General features: G+C 36.6%; 1 protein-coding gene and 1 non-coding gene across 4 annotated transcripts in view; both read left to right on the top strand.

Moving 5' to 3' along the window:
• The window catches only part of NCKAP1 (NCK associated protein 1), a 116,290-nt gene that overhangs the window by 88,552 nt on the left and 7,799 nt on the right, over positions 1-19,939 (top strand). For all 3 annotated transcript variants that reach the window (XM_043487470.1, XM_043487468.1, XM_043487469.1), the window contains 4 exons: positions 10,257-10,350; positions 15,085-15,167; positions 15,592-15,672; positions 19,169-19,262. In XM_043487470.1, coding sequence (XP_043343405.1) covers positions 10,257-10,350; positions 15,085-15,167; positions 15,592-15,672; positions 19,169-19,262 — 352 coding nt within the window. The remainder of the gene's footprint in view (positions 1-10,256; positions 10,351-15,084; positions 15,168-15,591; positions 15,673-19,168; positions 19,263-19,939) is intronic.
• LOC122454078 lies at positions 12,911-13,045 on the top strand. The gene has a single exon (XR_006273297.1). It is a non-coding gene; the product is annotated as a small nucleolar RNA SNORA16B/SNORA16A family (small nucleolar RNA).

Here is a 19,939-nt window from a genome sequence, read left to right as displayed (position 1 = left end):
TTGCCCTGGACACAGTACTTATTATATAATACAATTTAACATAGCGTCAGCACTTTATGTAGCTATACCATGCTGTTTTCAACTTGGAATCAGGTACTTTTTTTTTCCTTTTCTTTTAACCCTTCTTCCTCCTTCCTCCTACCCCCTCCCCTTCACTCCCCTCTTTTATTTTCTTACACTAACTTGAACCATGGCTTCCACATCTTTTTTTTTTTTTTTAAACAAGGTTGTTGTTAAGTCACTAAATTTTGTCTGTCTCTTTGCGACCCCATGAACTGCAGCATGCCAGGCTTCACTGTCCTTCACTATCTCCCAGAGTTTACTCAAACTCATGTCCATTGAGTCAGTGATGCCATCTCAACATCTCATCCTCTGTCATCCCCTTCTTCTCCTGCCTTCAGTCTTTCCCAGCATCAGGGTCTTTTCCAATGAGTCGACTCTTCACATCAGGTGGCCAAAGTTTGGAGCTTCAGCTTCAGCACCCGTCCTTCCAGTGTATATTCAGGGTGATTTCCTTTAGGATTGACTGTTTGATCTCCTTATAGTCCATGGGACTCTCGAGTCTTCTCTAACACCACAGTTTGAAATTATCAATTCTTTGGTGCTCAGCCTTCTTTATGGTCCAACTCTCACATCCATACATGACTACTGGAAAAACCATAGCTTTGACTAGATGGACCTTTTTTTAAGATAGACTTTATTTTTAGAACATTTCTATTTCACAGCAAAATTGAACAGAAGGTGCAGAGATTTTCCATACATGCCCTGCTTCACATGTGCATAACCTTCCCCATTATCAACATCCTCTATCAGAGTGGGTACATATCATCATAATCAGTGAACCTACATTGACATACTATTAACACCTGAAGTCCCTAATTTACATAGGGTTCTTTCTTGGTTTGTGCATCTTGTGGGTTTTAACAAATGTATGAAGTTAAGTGAAGTGAAAGTCACTCAGTGGTGTCCAACTCTTTGCGACCCCATGGACTGTAGCCCACCAGGCTCCTCTGTCCATGGGATTCTCTAGGCAAGAATACTGGAGTGGGTAGCTGTTCCCTTCTCCAGGGGATCTTCCCGACCCAAGGATCAAACCCAGGCCCCCGCTTTGCAGGGGACCATCTGAGCCACCAGGAAAGCCCAGGAATACTGGAGTGGGTAGCTTATCCCTTCTCCAGGGGATCTTCCTGACCCAGGAATCAAACTGGGGTCTCCTGCATTCCAGGCAGATTCTTTACCAGCTGAGCTACCAGGGAAGCCATAACAAATGCATGTTGGCCTTTCAGATTGACTTTTTTTTTTTTGAAGGAAAATTGCTTTATAATGTTGTGTTGGTTTCTGCAGTACAATGATACAAATCAGACTTAATTATACATACACCCCCTCTTTTAAGCCTTCCTCTTCTCCTGCCATCCCATCCTCTAGGTCATCACAAAGCGCCAGGCTGGACTCCCTGTGGTCTTAGCAACTTCTCACCAGCTATCTGTTTAGTACATGATAGTGTATATATGTCGCTACTTTCTCCATTCATCCTACTCTCTCCTTCTTTCACTGTATCCACAAGTCCCTTCTCTACATCTGAGTCTCCATTCCTTACCTGCAAATAGGTTCATCAAAATCACTTTTCTAGATTCCCTATTTGTGCATTAATATACAGTATTTATTTTTCTCTTTATGACTTTACTCTGTATAATAGATGCTAGGTTCATCTGGCTCACTAGATATGACTCAAATGCATTCTTTCTTATGGCTGAGTAATATTCCATTGTATATATGTACTGCCTTGTTATCTATTCATCTGTTGATGGACATCTAGGTTGCTTCTATGTCCTGGCTGTTGTGTAAATAGTGCTGCAGTGAACATTGGAGTACATGTGTCTTTTATAATTGTGATTTTCTCAGGGTATGTGCCCAGTGGTGGGATTGCTGGGTCATATAGTAGATTTACTCCTTTTTTTTTTTTTTAAGGAATCTCCATACCATTCTCCATAATAGCTGTATCAGTTTAACATTCCCACCAACTGTGTAGGAGGGTTTCCTTTTCTCCACATCCTCTCCAGCATTTATTATTTGTAGATTTTTTGATGGTGGCTATTCTGACTGGTGTGAGGTGATACCTCATTGTAGTTTTGATTTGTGTTCACTAATAATGAGTAATGTTAAGCATCTTTTCATCACAGTACGTACAGACATACAGATGGTTTATTGGCCATCTGTATGTCTTCCTTAGAGAAAAGTCTGTTAAGGTCTTCTGCCCATTTTTTGATTGGGCTGTTTGTATTTCTGATATTGAGCTGTATGAGCTGCTTATATATTTTGGAGATTAATCTTTTGTCACTTATTTCATTTGCAGGGTTTTTTCTCCCATTTCCTCCCATTTTGAGGGTTGTGTTTTAATCTTGTTTATTAATAGTTTCCTTTGCTCTGCAAAAGCTTTTAAGTTTAATTAGGTCCCATTCGTTTATTTGGTTTTCCACATCTTATATTTTGTATGATATTGTTTTTTAGACCTTTATTATTTTCATAATTTTTCTTGTTATTGTTCATTTTTTTTTTCATTTATTTTTATTAGGTGGAGGCTAATTACTTCACAGCATTGCAATGGGTTTTGTCATACATTGACATGAATCAGCCATGGAGTTACATGTATTCCCCATCCCTATCCCCCCTCCCACCTCCCTCTCCACCTGATTCCTCTGGGTCTTCCCAGTGCACCAGGCCTGAGCACTTGTCTCATGCATCCCACCTGGGCTGGTGATCTGTTTCACTATAGATAATATACATGCTGTTCTCTCGAAACATCCCACCCTCGCCTTCTCCCACAGAGTCCAAAAGTCTGTTCTGTACATCTGTGTCTCTTTTTCTGTTTTGCATATAGGGTTATCATTACCATCTTTCTAAATTCCATATATATGTGTTAGTATGCTGTAATGTTCTTTATCTTTCTGGCTTACTTCACTCTGTATAATGGGCTCCAGTTTCATCCATCTCATTAGAACTGATTCAAATGAATTCTTTTTAACGGCTGAGTAATATTCCGTGGTGTATATGTACCACAGCTTCCTTATCCATTCATCTGCTGATGGGCATCTAGGTTGCTTCCATGTCCTGGCTATTACAAACAGTGCTGCGATGAACATTGGGGTGCACGTGTCTCTTTCAGATCTGGTTTCCTCAGTGTGTATGCCCAGAGGTGGTATTGCAGGGTCACATGGCAGTTCTATTCCCAGTTTTTTCAGAAATCTCCACACTGTTTTCCATAGTAGCTGTACTAGTTTGCATTCCCACCAACAGTGTAAGAGGGTTCCCTTTCCTCCACACCCTCTCCAGCATTTATTGCTTGGAGACTTTTGGATAGCAGCCATCCTGACTGGCGTGTAATGGTACCTCATTGTGGTTTTGATTTGCATTTCTCTGATGCTGAGTGATGTTGAGCATCTTTTCATGTGTTTGTTAGCCATCTGTATGTCTTCTTTGCAGAAATGTCTGTTTAGTTCTTTGGCCCATTTTTTGATTGGGTCATTTATTTTTCTGGAATTGAGCTGCAGGAGTTGCTTGTATATTTTTGAGATTAATCCTTTGTCTGTTTCTTCATTTGCTATTATTTTCTCCCAATCTGAGGGCTGTCTTTTCACCTTACTTATAGTTTCCTTTCTTGTGCAAAAGCTTTTAAGTTTCATTAGGTCCCATTTGTTTAGTTTTGCTTTTATTTCCAATATTCTGGGAGGTGGGTCATAGAGGATCTTGCTGTGATTTATGTCAGAGAGTGTTTTGCCTATGTTCTCCTCTAGGAGTTTTATAGTTTCTGGTCTTACATTTAGATCTTTAATCCATTTTGAGTTTATTTTTGTGTATGGTGTTAGAAAGTGTTCTAGTTTCATTCTTTAACAAGTGGTTGACCAGTTTTCCCAGCACCACTTGTTAAAGAGGTTGTCTTTTTTCCATTGTATATCCTTGCCTCCTTTGTCAAAGATAAGGTGTCCATAGGTTCGTGGATTTATCTCTGGGCTTTCTATTCTGTTCCATTGATCTATATTTCTGTCTTTGTGCCAGTACCATACTGTCTTGATGACTGTGGCTTTGTAGTAGAGTCTGAAGTCAGGCAGGTTGATTTCCTCCAGTTCCATTTTTCTTTCTCAAGATTACTTTGGCTATTCGAGGTTTTTTGTACTTCCATAGAAATTGTGAAATTATTTGTTCTAGTTCTGTGAAAAATACCGTTGGTAACTTGATAGGGATTGCATTGAATCTATAGATTGCTTTGGGTAGAATAGCCATTTTGACAATATTGATTCTTCCAATCCATGAACACGGTATGTTTCTCCATCTGTTTGTGTCCTCTTTGATTTCTTTCATCAGTGTTTTATAGTTTTCTATGTATAGGTCTTTTGTTTCTTTAGGTAGATATACTCCTAAGTATTTTATTCTTTTTGTTGCAGTGGTGAATGGTATTGTTTCCTTAATTTCTCTTTCTGTTTTCTCATTGTTAGTGTATAGGAATGCAAGGGATTTCTGTGTGTTAATTTTATATCCTGCAACTTTACTATATTCATTGATTAGCTCTAGTAATTTTCTGGTAGAGTCTTTAGGGTTTTCTATGTAGAGGATCATGTCATCTGCAAACAGTGAGAGTTTCACTTCTTCTTTTCCTATCTGGATTCCTTTTACTTCTTTTTCTGCTCTGATTGCTGTGGCCAAAACTTCCAACACTATGTTGAATAGTAGTGGTGAGAGTGGGCACCCTTGTCTTGTTCCTGATTTCAGGGGAAATGCTTTCAATTTTTCACCATTGAGGGTGATGCTTGCTGTGGGTTTGTCATATATAGCTGTTATTATGTTGAGGTATGTTCCTTCTATTCCTGCTTTTTGGAGAGTTTTAATCATAAATGAGTGTTGAATTTTGTCAAAGGCTTTCTCTGCATCTATTGAGATAATCATATGGTTTTTATCTTTCAATTTGTTAATGTGGTGTATTACATTGATTGATTTGTGGATATTAAAGAATCCTTGCATTCCTGGGATAAAGCCCACTTGGTCATGGTGTATGATTTTTTTAATATGTTGTTGGATTCTGTTTGCTAGAATTTTGTTAAGGATTTTTGCATCTATGTTCATCAGTGATATTGGCCTGTAGTTTTCTTTTTTGTGGCATCTTTGTCTGGTTTTGGAATTAGGGTGATGGTGGCCTCATAGAATGAGTTTGGAAGTTTACTTTCTTCTGCAATTTTCTGGAAGAGTTTGAGTAAGATAGGTGTTAGCTCTTCTCTAAATTTTTGGTAGAATTCAGCTGTGAAGCCATCTGGTCCTGGGCTTTTGTTTGCTGGAAGATTTCTGATTACAGTTTCGATTTCCTTGCTTGTGATGGCTCTGTTATTCATTATTTTTGGATCTTTTTTTAGTTCAGAGTTTTCTCATAGTCTCTTAGTAATCCTTTTATTAACTTAACTGTCTTAGCTATGTCCTTAATGTTATCAAGTATATTCTTATTCTTAAAATAAATGGTGAAAGTTGATGTTTTAACATTTTTCTTTTATGTCTTGGAGTGACTGTATTTTCTTAGATATTAAAATTTAAAGTTGATGTAATATAAATAATGTTGACTTCTTTTTTAATACTATGGGTTTTCTGACTCGAGTGTTATTTCTTGGCTGGGTTCTTTTTCAGACATTTAATAGTATTAAACCTGAGTTTAAAAGCTAGTCAAAAGAAACTTTTTGGCTAAGAGTTTAGATTTATTATCTTTGGAGATATATCAGTGTGAGTTAACTTGGGTTTCTCATTAAATGTAATATACCCCAAAATCAGGATGTTTTATAATACTAAAACTTTTTTTCTTTAAAACTTTTGATTTTAGTAATCTTATTTGTGATTTTCCTTACTTGACATGAGGTTTCAGTTTACCTTCATAAAACCTTGCATATTTTATTAGTTGTAAGACTTTTAGAAAAACCACATGGTTATGTTTTGCTGTTTAGGAGCTTTATATTTTTATTTTGTGCTTCTCAGCACTAAATCATGATTTAGTTGAGCATTTTTCAGAAGGCTTCTTAATGTGGTCAACGATAAATATGAAAGCTTTACATTTCTAGCATTGTGCCCATTATCATTTAGATTTCTGCAAAACAGAGCTAGTCCTAAGGATTTAGTTATCTGAAATCGCACAGTGCTTTACAGTGGTTTTCTTAGAGATCATTCTTAACAATCCCAAGTTGTAATGTAGATTTCTATGAATTTAACTACTTTTGTATTATTAAGAACTGGAGGTATTACTCATAACTTTGTTTTCTCAGCCTCAGTGTACTGAGGCCTACTTTAGTGTGTATCCTTATATTTTATTCCATAAGAAATGTTATGGTCATAATATAATGGTGTTTCATATAGACAAGTTCAGTTTGTTTTACACTGTTGTATTTTATTGAGATAAATCTCCTAGTACTTGTTTATCAGTGCTGATTCTAATTTTATTTTGCATTTTCAATGTCCTATAAAATTACTTTGCTTAGAATACTGAGTTTATAAAATTATATTAGAAATAACGCAGATTTTTGCTTTCAGTATGGGTAGGCTAGATTATTTAGATCAGTTCTTACCTTAAGGACAACTCTTTTTTAAAAAAATGAAGCTAAATAAAGAGATAGCAAGAAAGGAAAGAAGACAGACATCTTATAAAGAAAGAAGAGCTATAAAGACAGTGAGGTGTTTATTTCTAGATCTTAGTTCCCCAACTAGGGAGCCAACTTGTGCCCCCTGAAGTAGAAGCATGGATCCTTAACCACTGCACCACCAGGGAAGTCCCCCTGGAAGCCACTTTTGATGTGAAGACATTTGCTAATTCAGAAGTAAGATTTGTAAGATCCAGCTGTAGTCTTAGTGGTCTTGTGGGGCAAGGAGCTCCATAATCAAAACCCAAGACAAAGCCTACCCAAAGTGGGAGTGGAAAGGAATTCTGCTTATATTGCCTTTACCTTCTTTACCTGATGTTCCTGAATGTAGCATCCTCTTGTCAGCATCACTTGAGAAGTTGGGTGTGGAAGATGCTCCAGACAGGCATATAATAACCCTCTTGTTATCAAACCCAAGTCTTCCTTTCTGTGCCACTGCCTACAATTTCTGAGCCCTGCCTAGGTTCCAAGGCTTCCATTAACTTGCCTTCTGTACTTTATCTCCCTTAAAAGAACTTAACTACTCAAATTTCTCACCTCTACTTATTCTTTGCTCCAGTTTTCATCTTCTAGAAATTCATTGGCCTGTCTCATTAGGTCTTGTTTCCTCTATTGTTTCCTTTGTTATTGTAGATTTATGCCTTTTAAATTTTTTTCCTCACTTCAGTGGATTTCTGGAAGAAGCAGAGTTTAGACATATATATAGATTTTTCTACATTTAGTCAGCATTTCATGAGGTTTACATACTTGTTTGAACATTTTTATAGGAGAAATTTCAGATAGTGAATCAAAGTATGAATATTTGCATTACTTACTGATATCAGTAAGTACTCTGATACTCAGAAAAGATTGTTAACTCACACTCTGCACGTTAAAGCATAATGGTGCCAATATAGCAATTTAATCCATTTTGAAATTAATGAATACATTGTTTTGGGGGATTATATTTTTAAGATAGTTCTGTAACTTCTTAGCTTTTAATTTTCTGTTTTTTTATATTTAAATTGACATGAATATTATGTGGCTCCATCTTCTTTTTATCTTAAAGGTTACCTTAATTGACCATTTTAATTTCTGTTTTAGCTGAGGACCTTTTTGTTTCAGAATAAGTTTGTGGGCCAATAAAATAAAAGGAAAAGTTTCTTTATATTTAATGTGGAAGTCACTCAGTCGTGTTTGAGTCTTTGCGATCCCATGGACTATACAGTCCATGGAATTCTCCAGGCCAGAATACTAAACTGGGTAGCCGTTCCCTTCTCCAGGGGATCTTTGCAACCCAGGGCTCCCACATTGCAGGCAGATTCTTTACCAGCTGAGCCACCAGGGAAGCCCCTTTATATTTAATGGTTGTGAATAAATCATGTCGGAGACATAGTCAACACTAAGCATGTGTGCTAATGATAAAACATGTTTATTACTTTCTGTAGAAGAAAACAACCAGTCTGCATTCCTACTAAAATTCTTGGGGTGTCTGGAGTAGTGCCCATCAAGTCAATTTCTTCTTCCAGTCCTGCTAGAAGAATTGTTTTGGCATTTTACAGATCATTTCTTCTGTAGTTCTTCAGAGTCCTAGAAGGTGTTTTTTTCAAATGAAGTAAGAAATTTAAAAAATACGAATTATGCCAAGAATTCAACACTTTAGAACAGAAAACCAACATTTTTTTTCTTAGTAGTAGTCTTGATTTGTTTCACTTGATTAATCTGAGGTTGTTCCAGATCATTTAGTTATAATTCCTAGTATTAGTTTTCCAGCTTTGGGGCCATTTGTCAGAGATAATCATTCATCATGGCCTTAAATATATAGAAAACTCTGTTTCAGGATGCAATTGAGGGAGAAAAGAAATTTATATAAACTATACTTCCAAGAAGAGACATCATTAGCTTTTCAAGAGTAATGTGCAGCTAAATACTTTAGGGTGATTGTTTTTAAAGTATGGTATCCATATCAGCAGAGGCAGGCTTGCTTTGAATCTTAATTAAAAATGCACAATTTTTGGTCCTTCCTAAGACCTCCTAAATTAAGACCTGTGGGGTTGGAGCCCAGCAAGTCCTCCAGATCATTCTGATGCACGCTGAAGATCAACAGCCATTTCTTCAGAGTTTAAGAACATGGATATTAAATTTGACATACCTGAATTCAGATTCCACTGTTTAATATCTGTAACTTTGGGCCAGTTACCTAACCTCTCTGAGCCTTAGTTTTCTCAGTTGTGAAATTGTGGGCTGTCACCTCCCTCATTTGGATCAGGGTAAATGGGATTGTTTGTAAGTTGCCTAGTAGAGGAACTTAAAAATGATCACTGTATCTTACTATTTAAATATATACTATTTTGTTTTATTGATTCTGAAACAAAATTACCCTATATTAGTATTTCTGAAATTATGTGTGTCTTATATGATTAGAAAATAGTGTCAGTTTAATTATTAGAGTTTTTTTCTTAATGGCACATGAAATAATGGTGCATTTAAAACTCAGTGTTGTCTGTGATTCACTGATACATGATATTATGTTCAAGATGCATGAACACTATCAAGGTTGGGCATATATTTGAGTGTGTATTGACTGATGAGACAAGTATTGAATTGGCCTCAGAGAGAGCAGGCAGTCTCTCTAATTAGACATTGTAGAGGTTGAATTTAGCAAATAATTGTGACTGGAACTGATCATCTCAATGTGAGTAAAAGCAAAAATAATCCAAAGTGTAACATAAAATTCATACTGGTATAGGAAAAATTATTTTTATAGATTTTCCATATAGTCTTTTTATGCTTCCCTTAAATCTCTTGTCATCAGCCATTGGTTTTTAACACAGTCCCTGTGGCATTTTAACATTATGCTTGCAACATCTTCCAAACCCAGACCTGCTGAATTGAGATAGCCAGGCTTTCCAAATATATATATCCATTATCTCTGCCAGAATAAAGTTAATTATAAATTTGTTTTAATTATATTTTTTAAATGAAATTACTTTTTCCAGTACTGTTTTTAAGAAAAGAATTTTTAATGAGTTGTACTTTTCTTAATTAACTATCCTTCACCCCCTTCCCTCTCTTCTCTTCCCTTTTCTCAGTGGTCTTGGAAGAGGAGGTAGATAGTTGACATTTCTCTTTAGTGCTGGGAAACTTTACTGTTTACAATTTTTATGAAGTGGTACCATACCCCTATGTTTTTCTTCCTCTGTTTTTATGTATATAATCCAGCGATGAGCTCTAGGCTATCTTTAGCCAGCTTTAACTTTAGCAAGTTCTTTTTGTTTTGGTTGGAATTTATTGCTTTCTATATCCACTTCAGTTTCTGCTTTTTATTGTAGGTGCTGTACTGTGTCTAAGCATAAGATAATCCTTTATCCTACTCCTTATCTTTATTGCTTTTTCCTGAACTTCTCCCTTCTTGAATTTGCAAGCTGAAGGAAAACATTAATTTTATCTAACTAATTTTAAGATTCTTTTAATGAAAATAACAAAAACATAGCATAGAGCATCTGGATTTTCTGTATTATTTTTTCTACTTACCAGTTGTAATTGCCAAGCATGTTCTTATCTCATCAACCATAAGGAAGTCTGTGCCTGACCTAAGATCTTTCTTTTTTTTAGAAACTTGTGGTGGAGAATGTTGATGTGCTAACACAAATGCGGACCAGCTTTGACAAACCCGACCAGATGGCTGCCCTCTTTAAAAGATTATCGTGTGGGTAACTCATGCTTTTTATAAGAATTAACAAGACCCTGAAACTCAGTCTTTATTAGCTTTTGCACAAATGTAAATACAAGTAGTAAGTTATGAAAAGCATTCTTCACTAGAATATTTTTGCAGTGAAAGGATCTTTTAAGTGAATGGCTTATCTGTTTCATAATTTTTTTCCTTGCCATACTCTTAGTATCACGTATTAAATATTTGATATCATTATCAGTTAACTCATGAGTCCATTAAATAAGTTAACCTACATTAATTTAGACCAAAGGAGATTTAACTTCTGAGTCTGTAACTTTCTAAAAATCAGCATTATTGAGGTATAGCTTATATAAGTAAAATGCATTTTACTGAACAGTGTGATGGTTTTTAACAGATGTATACATCCACATGGGCTTCCCTTAGAGCTCAGTTGGTAAATAATCTGCCTGCAATGCAGGAGACCTGGGTTCAATTCCTGGGTCGAGAAGATCCCCTGGAGAAGGAGCTGGCGACCCACTCCAGTATTCTTGTCTAGAGAATCCCCATAGACAGAGGAGCCTGGCAGACCACAGTCCACAGGGTTGCAAGAGTCGCACACAACTTAGCAACTAAACCACCACCGCCATACGTCCACATAACCGTTACCGCAGTCAGAATGCGGAGCAGCCTGTCAGTCAGTCAGCTCAGTCGCTCAGTCATGTCCAGCTCTTTGCAACCCCATGGAGGAGCAGTCTCTTCACCTCAGAAAACTCATGATTCCTTGTAGTCAGTTTCATACCCCTCATTCTATCACTATAGAAATGAGAAGTTTGCCTATTCTGTTGCAGAAACAGTGTATACTCTTTTGTATATATTGTTGAGATTCACCTCTCTTTGTGAAGTGAATCAGTAACTTGTTCCTTTGTATTGCTAACCTAGGATTATTGCATGAAAACCTGAGCCTCCAACTTAAAAATTTTTTTTACATATCTTCTTGATACTGATTCTTTATGCAAGATATATTGTGAAATAACAGTGAATCTCAAGTATTTATTAAAGTGTGTTTATTAAAGTATGTTTATCCAGGCAACTGTTTTAGATCCACTTGAGTTAATTTCATCTGCTTTTTGTCCTTGAACTCAGAGTTATAATTAAAAACTAAAAGTCACACTTCCTATTGATTCAATTTAAAAGCCTTTCCAACTTTAAAGACTTAGTGAAATCCTGAATAAAATACTTTCTATATTTGAGAAAACCAGAGAGTTTATTTTCCCAAATAAAAGATAATCCTGAAGTAAATTAAAGACATGCATAGTGTTTATGTACTTCCCCTTTGATATTTTTCTTTTAAATGTTTTGCAGCTATATCAAATTTTATAAAACTATAAAATGACTTAGAGAATCACTTTTTTAGGCTATCTTATCTTGCTTTTAAAAATACAAACTTGTTTAATAAAAATTAATATAAAACTAAACTACAGGAACTTCCCTGGTGGTCCAGTGATTTAAGAGTCTGCCTGCCAATGCAGGGACATGGGTTTGATCTCTGGTCTGGGAGGAAGGTCCCATGCGCCATGGAGCAGCTAAGCCCATACGCTGCAGCTACTGAGCCAGGGTTCTAGGGCCTGTGAGCCGCACTTCTGAGCCCACACGCCCGGAGCAAGTGCTTCCCAGTGAAAGAGACCACGGCAGCGAGAAGCCCAAGCACCTCAACAAAGAGTTGCTACCATTCTTCGCAACTAGATATAAAGCCCATGCACAATAATGAAAACCCAGAGCAGCCAAAAGTAAATAAAAGCAAAAAAGGTCCCACTGAACTACAGTTGAGGTTGCCTTTTACAGCAGATCAGTGTTTGCCGTAGCTATAAAGGGAAAGCAGCAAAAGATGTTTTAGAGGTGATGAACCTTTGCCACTATGGTGATGATAAGTAGATCTACTCATGTTAAAAGTTTTTCCTAGAACTGTACACTGAAAGGGGAAAAAGTCAGGTTTACTCTTGGGAACTTTAGGAAATGAAATTTTTAAAATGAAAGAGATTGACTCGGTAGCATCATGCAGAAGAGGAGTGTGAATAAATAGTACTATTATTTAAATCCCTATCCGATCTCTTTTCTTCATTGGTATACTGTATACTTATATTTTCTAGTATGCTTTACTTTATTCTTATTATTTTTATTTTTCATGTTTCTTTCTTTTTTAAATACTCATCTGACCACCCAGCTGGCCTTACTGGCCTGAATTTCATGCTAATAAACAGCATTCTGACTATATCATCCAGTTAGAGGCAGCTGACCCACTGCCGTGTCCAGTGCATGTTTACTATTACTTTTAACTCTCCTATCTGTTGAAATGAAACAAAATATTTTTTGTGATTTGGAAAAAGAAAAGGTCTGCTCAAGAGTTACCTACTTAGGGGATAGAGAAAGCTACTGTTTGAGTTGAACTGTTTTCCAGAATACTGTCTCTAATCTCGTTTTTACCTTTGTGCTAAATTGATGTACTTTTGTAGCAGTTTGATTTTCATAGTCAACTAACACATTCCTTTAAATACCCTTAAAAAGAGAAAGCTATGTAATTTATTAAAAGTAGCTCTGGGGTGGCCCTTATCGAAGCTGCAGCTGCTTCCATATAGCCGCTGTGGTCAAAAAGGAGCCCAAAGTGACAGTTTTCCTTGACGGTCGCCGTTCTGTTTGCTGTAACTGATCTGCAACATTTCAGGAAAAGACAGTTCCCATTGTACTTACCATCTCTCAGGTACAACCAGAGACCTTTATTAGAACTGACAACGTTTTCAGAGGCCACCAGAAATGTTCCATTGGTGGGGTCTTAACATGCAAGAATAAGGCTTTTGAGAAGTGGCTTGCAGAGGCCAAGAACCAGTATGGAGATGCAGATATGGGTGGGATACCTGTGCTGGGGAAATCCAGGGGCAAGTGGTGCAGATTGTGGCCATGCTTTGGGTCTTTGCCCTGAAAAGCTTAAGGCATCAGTCCAAAGGTGAGTCAAAAACCTTGATTCTGAAAACCAGATGAATGGCACGAGTAGGTCATTCAGGACAATAAATTTTAGAAATAAATAAATAAATAAAAGTAGCTCTGGGGAATTCCCTGGTGGTCTAGTGGTTAGGTACTTTCACCACTGTAGCCCTGGTTCAGTTCTTGGTGGAGGAACTAAGATCTCACAATCACACAGTGTGCCCGCTCCCCCCCGCCCCAAAAAAAAGCTCTGAATTGGGAGGCAATCTGCAATTAACTTTTGAGTTTTTCAGAATTTCTATGTGACTTGAACAAATTCATTTTATTTATTGAAGCTGTAAATTAAACAAGATTTCTTACTGTGAAGTTTCTCAGAACTTTTAATATGTTGTTATTGTGCATATTTAAGGGGAATTTATAGATAACAGTCTTTGCAAACTTTGTTAAATTCTGGGTAACATCCTTTGGGAAGTATATGATTGTATCACATATTTATTTTCTGATTGCTCGTTCACCTTATTCTCTGGATTCTTTTTTCTGGGTTTCCTGTCCTGTTTTTTTAGACTGGCATGCCCCTTTGTTCTCACTCCTCCTTAATGTCCATAAATTGGATAACATATTCTTGGAGAAATCTTTGCTTTTATTCTCTTTCATCTTTTCTAGATAGTAACAACTTCCTAGGAAGTCTCATTTCTTAACTAATCATTTCATTAAACATTCTCTAGTTTTCTGGGTCTTAGGCACTCTGCTTAGTCCTATAGGTAAAAGATTAATAGGACTTGGAATCTGTATTTGTGGAATTTGTATTTGTGCCTTACATTGTTTTGTTAACACTACTATTTTGATTCTCATCACATTTTGGCTTATTTTATGCTTTTTCATGTGTAGTAATAAAAGGTGTTTATGGTAAAGATTTAAACAAACCACACAGGAGGTAGAAAGTCAAAACAATAATTCATTCCTACTGCTCAAAAGTATAACTGCAGTTAACAGTTTTTCTATACATCTGTCTAGCAATTTGTTATATATATACAAATAAGTGTGTGTGTGTGTATGTTTCATATAAATAGGATTCTGTTTTCTTAGTTTTCTTGACAGTGCCTTTAGATTGTTGCTTAAGGTCTAGGTTATTGTTCTACGTGTATCTGCTTTCTTATTACATAGTACAGTGCCTGTGTATTAGGAGTAATTCAATAAATGTTGGCTTTTTAAAAATGAAGATATTTATCCTTCTAATCCTAATTTCCCTTGGTTTTATTTAACCAAATTTTAACTTTGAATATAATAGTAATAAATTTCAGAATAATGTTCTCTAACCAAAATGTAAATGATCAAATCCATCCATAGTCTTCATAAACCTGGTCTTATTGCTTATGATCTTCATTGTTTCTGGACTCTCTGGACCTCAACATCTAGCATCTCCAAGTTCCAGGGCCATTTGAGTTTAAGGATCCACTTTGATCAGCAGCTGCTTCTTCCCCTGGTCTGTCTTCTCCTTCCTCCTGCCTCTGCCGTTGCTGTGATAGGTTATACAGGAGGCTACTTATATGATTGTTTCAAGATTCTGATGAACCATCTAAGCCATTTTAAAGAACATTGTACTCTACTGGAAGTAAACTATAATTTCCTTAATTTTAGTATCAACTTTCAATACTTTTGCCTCTTTAGTCATCTGTTGTAATCAAATTGTTTTTAATTGTGCCTTTTATCACGGGGGTTTATGACAAAGAGTTTTTCCAAGGTTAAGAAGAATCCAATTCACTCTCTCCTCTTTTCTCCTTCCTTCAAACTTAGCTGTTGACAGTGTCTTGAAGAGGATGACAATAATTGGTGTAATTTTATCCTTCCGATCATTGGCACAGGAAGCACTCAGAGATGTAAGAAGCCATTTTAAGTACATATTCTATAGCCAAATAGTCCTTTTTAATTTCCCAGAAACTAAAAGTAACTTTTACCATTTGTAGTTGGCAGTAATGTAACTAAAATTCCAGTTTTCATATTTTATATGAAATAAAGCATATAGAAATCATGGTTACTATTTTTTGTTTTGGTGATGAAATTCAAGAGATATAATTTGCCTGGATATTGTGCTACTTTTTCAACTTTTTCTTCATTAAAGCATTTTCCATTTTGACTATACTCAGTTTACCATCAAATGCATTCCGTTAATGGCTACATTAGAAAATCATATGAAAATAGACATAGTAAAATAATTTTATGAAAGCTGAAAGTAGTTGAGTGGTAACATTTCATAAATTTAGAGATTGCCTTTAAAAAATAATTACTTGTTTTCCTGCCTAGGTCTTGTCCTACCACATTCCTTTTCTTGTCAGTTCAATTGAAGATTTCAAGGATCACATTCCAAGGGAAACTGATATGAAGGTAGTAAAACTTCTATTTGTATTTTGCTGTTTCTAAAACGAAATGTTTAACTTATATATGAAGTAAAATTTAGTAAATTCTAAGCTATTATAAAGTTTAGAATAATGTGTTAACATTTTTGCCTTTGAAAATACATCTTTGAAAGCTCAACACCAAAATACTATATAGGCATTATGAAAGTCAGTCTTCCTTGATCACCTATAGCAATGTAAAATGGGTTAATATCAGTCAGTCACCTCTTTTTTTTTTTTTTTTTTCAAAAACCATACTTCATATTTCCTCTTTTATTATATAAATATCAGTTTAACCTTTTACTATAAGAATATAGATGTTTTAAGAGGATCTTTGTTATTATTTATACAGATTCACAAACAGTACAATTAATTAAGGTCTCTGGGTTTCTTTAACTCCATGGTCTCACATGTTGCTGTGAAGGATTCTAAAAAAAACAACACAAAAAATGCCAACAGAAAAATATACATCCTACTCAGAAGTGATTTTTTTTTTTTAAGGCCACAAGTCCCAACCCCCACCAAAATAAAGAAAGGCATCTACTTCTCCATTTAGAAACAGAATTTTTAAAACCAACACCTGTTTTATTAACAGAATAGCCATAAGACATGAATTTCAGTCTCCTCCCCTTCACAGGAGGGCCCCCCGCGCCTCCTAACCCAGCTCCAGCTCCTCTGCTCCCTACAGGAAGCCTCACTGTGACTTTTTCATGGGGAAATGTGGAAGAGAGGGAGGGCAGGGCAGACTTTGCATATATAATCATCATTTTCAAGACACAATCTGCATCTTAGACAAAAAAACAGTCCAACTTTCATGTCTCCCACACATTTGTGCTATAAATTAAGTCAAGATTTAGGAGCATGGTTGGCTCTTCAAATGCTTAGGGACAAGGAGAAAAAGAAAAATAAGAGCCAGAAATGTGAAGTGGGAAACACCGGATGGATGGGGTTTGGGAAGAAGCCAGAACGAAAAAGACATACAAACCCAATCTGCATCTTTCCAGTCCAGGCACAAAAGTGTTTCAGTTTCAAAACATCTCTCTTGTAGAACTCCAGGGCTAAAGAGAAAAAAGTAAACTAAAACAAGGTAGCCAGACATGTATGTGTGTGTGTGTGTATAATTTATATATATATAATATATATACTCAGCAGAAAAGGAAAAAAAGACAAGTTGATGTCAAGTTTCTTAAAAAAAACAAAAACAAAACAAAAAAACAGACAATAGGAATGAAATGAGCCTGAGGAACAGTGCTGTCAAGAGGAGCGATGAGGCGAGGCTAGGATAAGTTACAAAGTGGAAGAAGGGTGAAAAGGCCGTTGTAGTTGGGTTTGCTTTTTTATTATTTCTAAATAAAAACCAGATCACAGTATTCAAATGAAAGCTTAAGTGAAGGCGGACATTTTCCTCAGCTGCCCAGGGCTGGAGGGATTGCTCACCTCCACCCCCACCTCCAGGCGCACGGTGGCTCAGCGCCTCCTGCAGACCCGGCCGGGAGGACTGGGTGGCAGGCAGCACGTCCAGGAGCGGGGCGGGGGTGGCGGAGGCGGACGCCACCAACCCCCCCCAACACACGCGCGCGCACGCAAGAAGGGGAGACGGGAAGGGAGCCAGCGGCTTCCGCTCATCGCCCCCGCCGCGTCCGCGCCGGGAGGGCGAACTGGGCGGGCGGGACAGACGGGTGCTGCTGCCCCCACCTGACCTTCTCCCTGTCCGTCATGCCAGAGGCCCAGGCTGATGCTCTCCAGGCCGCGCTTGGTGATGCGGGTCAGCCACCTTTTCCTTAAACTGATAGCTGTTTATACATGGTCATAAGCAGAATGAAAAAGCCAATGAAATGAGAGTTGTTTTGTTTTAAATAAAGCTAAATTCAGCTTTTAAAAATTAATGTTAAAAAGTCTTATAAAAGGATGTTAGTTATGAGTTATAGTTTTTTAAATTAATATTCTGTTTTAAATAGAAAGGTTAGTAACCTTATGAGCATCCATAGGTTTCATTTTGAAAATTTATGGGCAGCGAAATACAGCCACTGATTGAATCACAGCAAATATTTACTAGTGGTTACACATCTAGTACAGGCTCCCCAGGTGGCGCTAGTGGTAAAGAAGCCACCTACCAATGCAGGAGAGGTAAGAAACGCAGGTTCAGTCCCTGGGTTGGGAAGATCCCCTGGACTAGGGCATAAGAACCCACTCCAGTCTTCTTGCTTGGAGAAGCCCATGGACAGAGGGGCCTGGTGGGCTATGGTCCATAGGGTCACAAAGAGTCAGACACAACTGAGGGGAGTTAGGATGCATGCGTGCACACACACACATCTAGTAAGTGAGCTATTTTATCCATATTTTTAAAATTTTCATGTTTCAGAAAGATTATTTTCTGTTTTGTGTAGTTTGAAAAGCCTTGACTTTAAAAAGTTGTTTCTAAACTTTTTGTCTGGTGTTCAGCTGTCTTCTCAAATTTATTTTTGAGGTTTTCATCACTTGTTCCATCATTCTCTTGCTCTCCTCACTTTGTTACTGTACCCCTCTTTTCATTCGGATCCTCTGAGGACCAAATTTTGCTGTGTGCATTCTCACATTTTCTGTTTTGCTCTGTAATTATTCTTCTTGAAAATCCTGGCATTTTATATTTCTGCCTTTTGAAATCCTGTTTATCTAAATGCCTGATTCAGTTGCCATCTTCTAAGAAATATTCCTGAATCCCCAAGTGATCATTTCTTCCTTTTCTTCCTTTTAGTATCTTCCTTTAGTCTCTTCCTTTTAGTTTCTTCCTTTTCTTCCTTTTATCAGAGAATTTTTTGTTTTGGTTCATTGTAAAATTAAATATATTCAGCCTTGTATTATGGTTGGGTTTTTACAGTTAAATTTATACTAGATTGTAAACTTGTAATATCAAGAGCTATCCTGTTTAGGTAGTTTCTAAACTGAAATGTTGAGCAGTCAGAATATCCTTGAAATCCATATGTGATACCAAAAAACACTAATCATTAGAACTTGCCTTATCAGGTTTTAAGTTAGTACTTCTTTAAAAATCTATTTTAACAAAGAATTTACTGTATTTAGATATACAACATGATTAGGCACTGAAACTACTGTAATTTTTAAAGTATGGACATAAACATAAGGTCATTAATTTTGAGTCACCTTTTTTCCCCCCATATCTTTTGGCTTGATCTTGCTCTTACACCTATGTTTCCAAGAAAAATAGTAGGTTTAGAATGATTCTGTTGGAGTTTGTCACTGTAAATACACAAGCTTTGTTTGGCCTGATAGTATAAAGTTATAGTCAGCAACACACACACAGTACTAAGTCAGCTTTTCAGTACAGTTAGTTGTACTATATAGTTCCTTCTTAAGCCAAGTTTTGTAAATTCTCTAGTGTTCTTATAAGCAACTCGAATTTAAACATTATGTATTTTTTCTTACTAAAGTGAGATTTCTCAGAAATTTGTTAGTATATTTCTTACTCTAGTTTTTATATTTTTTAGGTTGCAATGAATGTGTATGAATTATCATCAGCTGCTGGATTACCTTGTGAGATTGATCCTGCCTTGGTGGTAGCTCTTTCCTCACAAAAATCAGGTAAAATACATTAGTAATTATGTAGTAGTCTTATTAAATGACCAGGGTAACACAAATATAGATGTAATACTTGTCTGTTCAAGTGCCTGCTTTATATCAGAGGGTTTTTTTGTTTGTTTTATTTTTTTGGTAGTTGGAGTATATCAGTGCAGAAAATACCAAGATCCTTTTCTTCTAGAGCTTACGTTATAGCACAGTCGTCATAGAGATTAGATATTTAAGTCTTAAGACTGGATAAGGTTAATAAGCCCATTTAGTGTGCAGAGGTGAGGAGGATCAGGCTCTGAGTCCTGGGCCACTCTCAAGTCTAAGAGTTCAGGGAGAAGAGGAGGAGCTACCAGGAGAGAAACTGGGAAGGAAGGAAGGAAGGATCTGTGCAGGAGAAGAAAACCAGGAGAGAATCCCTTCCCTTTGAGTGGAAAGGAGTGGTCAGCTGTGTAGAATTAATAGGTGTGACAAGAGCAATGTCAGTGGAGTCCTAAAGACAAAAAGCTCATTAAAGAGGGCTGAAGAAAAAATAGGAGAAAAGAAATAAATTAGAGATAATGAGTATAAAACAACTCTCTTGCAGAGTTTACTGTATAAAGGGGAGCAAAGAAATAAAACTGTAGTAGCTAGAGGCACAAGTAAAATCAAGAGAAGAATATTTTTCAGATGGGAAAATAACAGTGTTTGTC

Source organism: Cervus canadensis, chromosome 15, assembly GCF_019320065.1.
Source record: "Cervus canadensis isolate Bull #8, Minnesota chromosome 15, ASM1932006v1, whole genome shotgun sequence".
Lineage (NCBI taxonomy): Eukaryota > Metazoa > Chordata > Mammalia > Artiodactyla > Cervidae > Cervus > Cervus canadensis.
Note: the sequence above shows the minus strand (reverse complement) of the source record. Positions and strands in the feature narration are given on the sequence as shown.